Source organism: Poromitra crassiceps (genome assembly GCF_964638095.1).
Source record: "Poromitra crassiceps genome assembly, chromosome: 9".
Classification (NCBI taxonomy): Eukaryota; Metazoa; Chordata; class Actinopteri; order Beryciformes; family Melamphaidae; genus Poromitra; species Poromitra crassiceps.
Window position 1 is genome coordinate 42,313,219 of NC_139630.1, and position 10,000 is coordinate 42,323,218.

Here is a 10,000-nt window from a genome sequence, read left to right on the forward strand (position 1 = left end):
GACAGACAGACAGACAGACAGGCAGACAGACAGTACCTTGCACTCCCTATAGAACTCAACAGTGACCGCCCACTTTTTCGCAGCTCCCGTTCCATGAGAGAATTCCCCATTCATTTTCTCCATAGATGCTTTGAAAAATCCATAAAGAGTTTTAAGCCTGCAACCAAGCCAACTACTGAATCATGAGTGACCATAAAACATTTCACTTGGAGCAAAAACAAAATATGGGGGGGAATGAAAATATATATTTTTTCCCTGCTTTTTATTTTTTGTTTTGGCTCAGAATCAAATGTTTTATGGTCACTCATGAGTCCTTTCGACATTTCATTGGCATCTGGGACAGACAGCAGTCGTAGTACTGCTGTCTGTCTGGGACATCTGGGACAGACAGCAGTCGTAGTACTGCTGTCTGTCTGGGACATCTGGGACAGACAGCAGTCGTAGTACTGCTGTCTGTCTGGGACATCTGGGACAGACAGCAGTCGTAGTACTGCTGTCTCTCCCAGATGCCAATGAAATGTTGAAAGGACATGGAGAGTGCTGGCCTGCTTCCTTTTTTACAGGCTATTCACCTTATGTAGCCACGCCCATTTGACACGGTTGTGTGGCCGAATGCAACGCCATGTAACTGGCTCGTTAAGTCTCGGGAATTACGTTAACGTCTGCGGGTCGTATTGACGTTAGTGGCTCGCGCTGCCTCGGAGGAGAGAAAACTATCTGAAGCTTTCTTTGTTGGAGTCCAGGTATGTTTTACAAGAAAGTGCTCGTCATTGTCGACGATAACGTTATCTGACCTGGCTAACAGTGGATACTCGCTTGCTTGCTGTGTACCGAGCTCAAAGTAGTAGGCTACGTTCTTTATTTTATCCCCTTCACTGTCCGCTCCAAAAACAACTCTTATTTTGCGCCGTGACTGCCGGAAGTGTTAACAGGACCCGGAAGAATTTGGCCCACTGTAAGGTCTGAACATAAGGTGAATAGGACCCCGCAAAGCCAAGGCTTTAAGCTTCTGGCTACAGTGAGATACAAATTATGGACTATGTGCGCCCCTAATGGTTGAATGCCATTATTGACATCTCACACTATCTCAAAAACGGCAGCGCTACGTCAAGGACACAGTACTGAAAACAATGTGTGACGACGGGAGTGACTGCATTTGTACTTATGATTTATTTTGGCCTTGCACCTAAGTTGAACGTAGGACTTGAGTGTGCTCACTCGCTATTGGTGAGTTTGGACGACACTCACAATTCAGTACCTGTACGTTTGTTGCATTTGGGCCTTCTGTTTACATGGCAACGGCATTATTGGGGCCTGAAAATGCAAAAAAGTGAAACCAGGTTCCAGAGTGATAACGCCGCCCTTACCGTCAACGTCACCGCACTCAACAAACTATCATGACATCAGAGTCTGATAACGAGTTAAAAAGGCATAATCTGCGATAGGTTCCCGCTATTAATGTTCACGCATATGAATTAGTCGTCTTTTGATAGGGCTTTACTGGGTTTTTATAATGCAACCAATCTGCAGCAGTTGATCACATTACTGACTTCTGTGTCACTCTGATGTGAATAATTCATTTAAAGTTTGTGCATTTATTCCACTAGACATCGACACAATACAGGAAGCTAGGCATTTTTACCTTCAAAATAAAAGCAATCATTTATTACTGGGTAAATAAAATACATAAAGTCGACTCACTACAGGTAAAAAATTACTTTTACATGCTTGCGTTGTGTGTTCTGTGTTAATTACACAGGCCTCCATTGCCCCTCCCTCTGGCCGTGATGAGATCCCTAAGCCCACCTTGGCAGTGCCCTGCTTTAGAAGCATCAGTGGTCTCAGGTTAATGTAGCCTGCTCTATGCAAAGGATGTGTAATTGTCTCATTTTAGCACACATTTCAGAAGAATCACTCTTCACGATGACAATAGAGCAATTGCCTTGCCAGTGCCCTGGCATGTGGCCTTGTGCCCTAAAAGAATTGCAATGCCGACGGCCATATGGCCTTGCCCCTAAAATGATGAAATTCCCACCCTGACACACACACACACACACACACACACACACACAAACGTTGCAACGTGCATCAATAAAGGTCCTTACACATCGGGAGCGTTTTTTTCGTGCGATTAATTCGCACGTCAATAATATTTTCCGAACCTATATCAGTCAATGCAACCGTGGCGTGCATACCAACGGCGAAGTTTCGCTTAGCGTTATTGCGGTGTTTATTTTTTCGAACCACGGTCGATTTTTCAGAAATTGGCTTCCAACGTGTACACATCCGTGGCTGTGTAGGATGTGTAGGCTGTGCAGGCTGTGTAGGATGTGTAGGCTGTGTAGGATGTGTAGGATGTGTAGGCTGTGTAGGATGTGTAGGATGTGTAGGCTGTGTAGGCTGTGTAGGCTGTGCAGGCTGTGCACATGAGAACTGAGGAGTGCAATACTGACTAATCTATGATGTGATGTGCTGGACAATAACGTTTTTTCTATTCGATTCTATTCTAATTGCCATTACTGTGAAGGTTCTAGTCGGAAGTTGATAGAGAATGAAATTCCACAGCCAAAAGGTAAACAGTGAACCACTTGAAGGAAACCAGTTGAAATGAAATGATGGAGCCAGGAGTCAGAAGAAGTCGTCTGATATGATGTATTTGACATAGATCTTGGCCAAGAGATGCACTCTTGTATATTCACGGATGGATACACAGGCTTACATACATTGAACAGAAAGTCAAAGATACTTATAGGACACACATCAGATTACATGTCTTGACGCACACTTGAAGGCCACTCTGTAGACTCAACCTATCTGTTATTCTGGCCCTGTAGAGGGCACCGTGGCACGGTGACAGGGCACACAGTGTGCGATAGAGAGGAGCTGCAAATGTAAGGTACAAGTTATCTAAATACGTCTGTCTGTGTATGTACACAGGTGTACACAGGTTATCCAAATATGATGTCTATCTGTGTATGTACACAGGTCATCTAAATATGAAGTCTGTCTGTGTCATAACTATATGTAACTAAAATGGAAATGTATATGAATATATTAATAACTAGTGATTGTCCAAATAAAGGCTAATGTGATGTAAATTTTCTCTATCAGTTGTAAATTTTCTCTATCAGAAGTGTACGTTTTATTCTGGCTGACTTGACACTGCTCAGAGTTGGTGATGACATTTGCAGCTCCAGTCTGCTGTGTATAAAAATGAATGAAAGGCCAGAACGCAACAACAGGTGTTTTATGCAGAGACCGTTGGCGTCTAAACGTGGCCTAAGCGTTGAATAGATGGCGATACGGCCCCACCGACGTTAGAAACCCACAGAAATATAGAAGGAATCTGCGGCCGACCATAGCTGCTCCCTGCATCGTTTCATGAAATAGGGAACTGCATATTTTGGTTCACAACAGTCGATGTAAAAAAAATGCTGGGTAATAATGTTATGTGATAGCAATAAAGACAAATTGGATTGTATTGACAACGACAGCCACATAATAGTGAAAGGGGAAGGAGAGGGAGAGGAGTCACAGGGACGTTTATCATTTACTGAAAATAAGATGTGACTTCTATCCACTGCTCCTGTCTGTTTTCTCTCTCACCCACCCTGCGCCCATCCAAAACCTGCTTTCATCTTTCATCGACTTCTAGGGTGGAGTCTCTGAGGACGATGCACCATGGGCACACTTTTTTGGGGGGGTTATGACTAAAAACTCAACTCATGCCACGTCATCCACATCATCAGTGGTTATGACATCATTCTTACATCGCTCAGTGTTTTCCAGTTGACCCTTGCTCACTGCCCGTGGTTATACCATACCAGGCCCTAAGTTGAAAGGCCGCAGGTATTTCTGGGTTGACCATGACTGTTGAGCTGAACAAAGCAGAGAGAGAGATCTGCCCCCAAAATCAGTCTAGCCCCTTTGATGGTGACCACAGGCAGATTAGGCAACTGTGATGTCATCAGTGAGTGATGTCTTCAGTGAGTGATGTCATTGTGATGTCATCATTGATGTCACTTGAGTCTGTCTGTCTGTCTGCCTCTCTGTCTGTCTGTAGATCCACACCTCTCTGATAAACGGCCGTCCCAGCGCGGACGACCCCTCTCCGACCCTGCTGAACTTCACCTCGGCGCGTTACATCAGGTTGGTGTTCCAGCGAATCAGAACGCTCAACGCCGACCTCATGACCCTGACCCTCCACGACCACAGAGACCTCGACCCCATTGTGTCCAGACGGGTGAGGGGCGACCCACATGCACACACGCACGCACGCACACGCACACACACACACACACACACACACACACACTCATTGTATTGTATTCTATTCTATAAACGCATGGACACGGACACACACACGCACGCACACGCACACACACACACACACACAGACACACACGCGCGCGCACGCGCACACGCACACACACACACACACACACACACACACACACACACACACACACACACACACACACACACACACACACACACACACACACACACACACACACACAGTGGGAACACAGGCCTATCTAAAACAGGTGATGTAGTAGCCAGCACACATTCCTTCACATTGAGAGTGGACTAATGCGTCCTCTATATTCATTCTGCTGTGCAGTAATAGCACTAGCTTATGGGAAGTCAAAGTAACATTAATTAAGCCCATTTTTCATGGGAAATACACGTTACAGTATATCATAGAAATGATGACAGCTGCGGTGCCAAAAATTTGACCAAAACAGGACTACACTGTAAAAAATTACATAAATGCTATTCATTTTGCTGCTTCTCCACACATCCCCATGTGTTTAGATAAGGATCCACCAAGACATTCTTTGTTACTTCAAGACGTGGTTTTCTTTTCCAGTGTGGCCTCCACTGAGATAAATGACACAGCTTTAGCTTCTAATGTAGCCGCCTATTCTGCTAATATGCTCATTATAGTGCTCATTATAACGTGTTATCTCTCTCTCTCTCCCTCCCCCCCCTCTCCCTCTCCCCCCCTCTCATTCCCTCTCTCTCTCTCTCTCTCTCTCTCTCCCTCTCCCCCCCTCTCATTCCCTCTCTCTCTCTCTCTCTCTCTCTCTCTCTCTCTCTCCCCCCCTCTCTCTCCCTCTCTTCAGTACTACTATTCCATTAAGGACATCTCAGTAGGAGGGATGTGTATCTGTTATGGCCACGCCAAGGCCTGCCCGCTCAACACGCTTTCCAAGGTAATCCCCCCTCTCTCTCTCTCTCTCTCTCCCCCCCTCTCTCTTCCCCCCCACAGTGGAGGTAATGGAGCTCTCCTATACTGTTGAACAGGAGCGCAGAGCACCTTTGGGCCGGCTTATATCAAACTCTCTCTTCCATTCAGCCTGTCACATGTGTGTCTGTCTGCCTGTAGGGGACACAGGTGACACAGTCATGCCTTGTCTGCAGTGTCACTTCAAACAGTGGAGTGTTTGAAACCAGACACCTGATCTCTCTCTCTATCTCTATCTCTCTCTCTCTCTCTCTCTCTCTCTCTCTCTCTCACACACACACACACACACACACACACACACGTGCACACAGCGATTCTGTAGTGTCCTCCACATGTCCCGAGGCTGAACTCTGTAGTCTGTGACATGTTGACAACCTCAAAACACATATTTATGTTTAGCTTCCAGGGTCTTTAAGCCTTTAAGCCCTCATAACATGACAATGGCCGTGACCTATTATAGGATGTATATGATGTGTGTGTGTGTGTGTGTGTGTGTGTGTGTGTGTGTGTGTGTGTGTGTGTGTGTGTGTGTGTGTGTGCGTGTGTGTGTGTGTGTGTGTGTGTGTGTGTGTGTGTGTGTGTGTGTGTGCATGTGCGTGCGTGGGCGCGCGTGTGTGGGTGTGTGTGTGTCGCGATGGTCGCGTTGCTAGCTATATGTTCTAAACAAGAAATATGGTTCAAATGTTTACAGTAGTTTTCCTTTCTTGCTGCACTACAATGTTACAATGCTGTGAGACGGAGCTAAACACAAAAGATGCAATATTAATAGTTTTTCATGAGATACTCAGTATTTAATACTAATACTAATACTAATAATAGAAAAGGAGAAGATACTGAATAATGACATCACAACAGTATAATCCTAATGTTAATTTAAAATTAAATATTCTTCTAAATATGGATAAAAGTCCAAAAAACATAAGATTCCATTCCTTACAGCACCCCCTACTTAATAATAGTTCCAGCGCGGCTGCGAAAATGTTGTGGCGCATTGTGTCAAGTGTACATATAATGGCTCGGGGAACGGTCCGGCCCCCGGTCCCTTAGGTTTCTCACAATGTGGCCCCCTGAACAATTTAGTTGAATAGCCCTGTTCTATAACCTCGGAGTATGACACATTATTGGCTGCATTGTATTTAGACATACTGTAGGCCTACAGTAGACATTATGTCTAGCCTACACACCTGCACCTTGACTTTGAGACAGTAGATCTTATAGTAAAATTATTGATTGATTGCTTATGATCTATGGCTCCTCTAAGATGGACTCTGCTCCATCATGCAGAGTCATTCCTGAAGGGAGAGAAAAATCACAAATTAAACTTTTTATTTTGGGTCTTAAACGTTCATATGTGTTTAGATAAGCCGGCCGGCAGGATACAAGCGGGGCTGTTTATTTGTTATGTGGATCCACAGTGGGTTAATGGTTGTATTGATTTAACCCACAGCATTCCAGCCCACAGTAGAGGTACGTTTTATTGGGTTTTACAATCAATCAATAATTTTACTATAACATATCCACCCCCTAAAGTGCTGGGCAGACCTTCAGAACAGAGGGGAGGTAGGAGCTCCTGGAGTAAAGTGCTGGGCAGACCTTCAGAACAGAGGGGAGGTAGGAGCTCCTGGAGTAAAGTGCTGGGCAGACCTTCAGAACAGAGGGGAGGTAGGAGCTGCTGGAGTAAAGTGCTGGGCAGACCTTCAGAACAGAGGGGAGGTAGGAGCTCCTGGAGTAAAGTGCTAGGCAGACCTTCAGAACAGAGGGGAGGTAGGAGCTGCTGCAGTAAAGCGCTGGGCAGACCTTCAGAACAGAGGGGAGGTAGGAGCTGCTGCAGTAAAGTGCTGGGCAGACCTTCAGAACAGAGGGGAGGTAGGAGCTGCTGCAGTAAAGCGCTGGGCAGACCTTCAGAACAGAGGGGAGGTAGGAGCTGCTGCAGTAAAGTGCTGGGCAGACCTTCAGAACAGAGGGGGGGTAGGAGCTGCTGCAGTAAAGTGCTGGGCAGACCTTCAGAACAGAGGGGAGGTAGGAGCTGCTGCAGTAAAGTGCTGGGCAGACCTTCAGAACAGAGGGGGGGTAGGAGCTGCTGCAGTAAAGTGCTGGGCAGACCTTCAGAACAGAGGGGGGGTAGGAGCTGCTGCAGTAAAGTGCTGGGCAGACCTTCAGAACAGAGGGGGGGTAGGAGCTGCTGCAGTAAAGTGCTGGGCAGACCTTCAGAACAGAGGGGAGGTAGGAGCTGCTGCAGTAAAGTGCTGGGCAGACCTTCAGAACAGAGGGGAGGTAGGAGCTGCTGGAGGAAACACATGGCTCCAACACGCTCAGCCGGAAGCCACAGCTGGAGCATCGCGTCTGACATGAAAGGGCCAAATGCACTCGTGCCAACAAATTGAAACTTGGCTCTCAGTGCGCTGTTGTACTGCACTTCTATCAGTTCAATCTGCCAGCACAGTCTTCTTTCTGGCAGCCTCTCTGCACCAACTGATTTACAGAAAGTTCAACATTGAAAGTTGGAAGATTTCCTGCTAAATTTGGCTTTGGTTGTGTTAATTTGGAATGTATCACTCTTGGGAGTAGTGGTGAGCGCTACTGACTGACAAGCTGGAGATTAAACCAAGGTCTCTTGTTGGATGTGGCTCTCCAATGAATACAGGTTTGTTTGCTAGGCTGTCATATGTAAATAATCACCTGTTTGCATCCATGTACTTTCACATTTGAGGACATGTGACACTGAAAAGCCAATCACATATCCACATTTCATCCTCCAGCCCCAAAACAGCTTTCTCCTTGTTGGCCATGAAATTGCAGCCTCACACATTCTTACAAAGTGTGTACAGAAGCGTACCAACAATCCCTACAGTCACATGTTTCATGCTGTGTCTTAACTCTGTCTGCCAGTGAGAGAGAGAGAGAGCGGGTAGATAAAGAAGATTCGTGGCTCTTTACATGTGATAAAAGTTTTTCAGTGAATAATAGTTGATTGCCTCACTGAATAATCTGCTGTTCTGCCATTTTTAGCAGCAGAATTTGATGTCCTGGCGTTTGTATTTAGAGGGACATCTGTGGGTAATGACGTATCCAAGGATTCCCCCTGCACTGCGCTGCACTGCGCTGCACTGTGCTGCGCTGCGCGGAGAATAATGGTGCACACAAGCACACTTTTCAGAGATCTTAGCGCATTGATTGATTGATTGATTGATTGATTGAAGACTTTATTGACAATGAACACATATATATACATGTCATACATACATACATAGGCCCACCATTATCAAAAGGAGGAACACAATAAAGCTGACAGCTTGTTTCCATTGTGGTCCTTTAGGAACATGTCTGAGTGGAATATGTACTGGTGAATGGATGCCTGGGTGCGTGTAATAGTAGAGGTAGAGTAGTGCAAAGAGTTGCGCGCATATGGATGATAGCAAACGTGAGGATTTAGTGCAGCTATGCCTGGTTTAGCATACGGCACACCCACAGCTGTGCTGAGGCGGAAAAGCCGCGTTATTTCGAAACCCACATAGGTTAAGCCAAAGCCGAATCTCCCACACCACAAACACTGCACGGCACGCAGCCCAGCGATTTCATGAACCAACTGAATTGCTCTTGATAGCGGACATTGAAATGAATTATGGTCACATACCTTCCTTAGTGTATTAACGCTAATGAAAACGTAATACAAGCTTTTAACACATTTCCCACACCACAAACACTGCGCCCAGCCCAGCGATTTTATTAACCAAATTGCTCTTGATAGCGGATATTGAAAATAAATTACTGTAACATATTAACGCTAATGAAAACGTAACTAGGGCTGGGCAATATAATCGATACGGCAATATATCGCGATATTTTATTTCCCGATACTGTATCAATACTTGGACGCCAAGTATCGCAATATATATATAAAAATAAAAAAAGGCCTCTGCATCTGGTGATTCCCACCCCTAATCGATACTGTATCGATATTTCCCATATCGATACAGTCATCAGTAACACTCAACACTCAGTAGTTTTGACTAAATTTGTCCACTAACTTATCAGTATAAAGTGATGTACATATTATTACACTACCTGGGTGGTACACAGTGTGTTGTATCTTTAGCTCTATTATTTAATTTTGAGTAAATTCTGTAGAATATCGCAATATATCGCAATATGTATCGCATCGCAATATATCGTGATACAATCGTATCGTGACCCAAGTATCGTGATACGTATCGTATCGTGAGATCCTTGCCAATACCCAGCCCTAAACGTAACACAAGCTTTTAACACACAATCGATTTTTAAACATATTTATTTCAAAACATCATTGTAAAATCCTGGGTTTTAGCCAAAGCTTCAATAACAGAGCTCAGCTGACAGTTGAACTTGCAAATGAAAAATATAAAAAATATAAAATAAAAATACAATAGGCTACATACATACATAGGCCTAGCTTCTTTTTTTGGCACAGCTATTCATTCCCCCCAGTCCAGCCGTTTGTTACAAAAACATGCAATAATATAAAACCACCCGCCTCAGTGCTTATTATGAGCCCAGAATAACAGATGCTGCCCTTGGCCATTGGGAAGGCTAACCCTTTACTTTTGGTTTTATTGATTGTGTATGATTCAACTTTTTATCTATGATTTTATATGTTGGAAATACCGTATGTGGTTTAAAGGCTCAAGGTGCTGAATTTGAGTCTTTTGCACTTAACACCTTGTGGGGAAAAAGTAGCAACATTGGAATTTTGGAAATGTTAGCATTGTT

General features: G+C 44.8%; 1 protein-coding gene across 1 annotated transcript in view; it reads left to right on the top strand.

The window, feature by feature from the left end:
* lama2 (laminin, alpha 2) overlaps nt 1-10,000 on the top strand; it is a gene marked incomplete at its 5' end in the record, with an annotated part of 265,649 nt that overhangs the window by 79,352 nt on the left and 176,297 nt on the right. Inside the window, 2 exon segments of the mRNA XM_083643211.1 lie at nt 4,064-4,243; nt 5,130-5,219. Of these exon segments, the coding sequence (XP_083499337.1) occupies nt 4,064-4,243; nt 5,130-5,219 (270 nt within the window).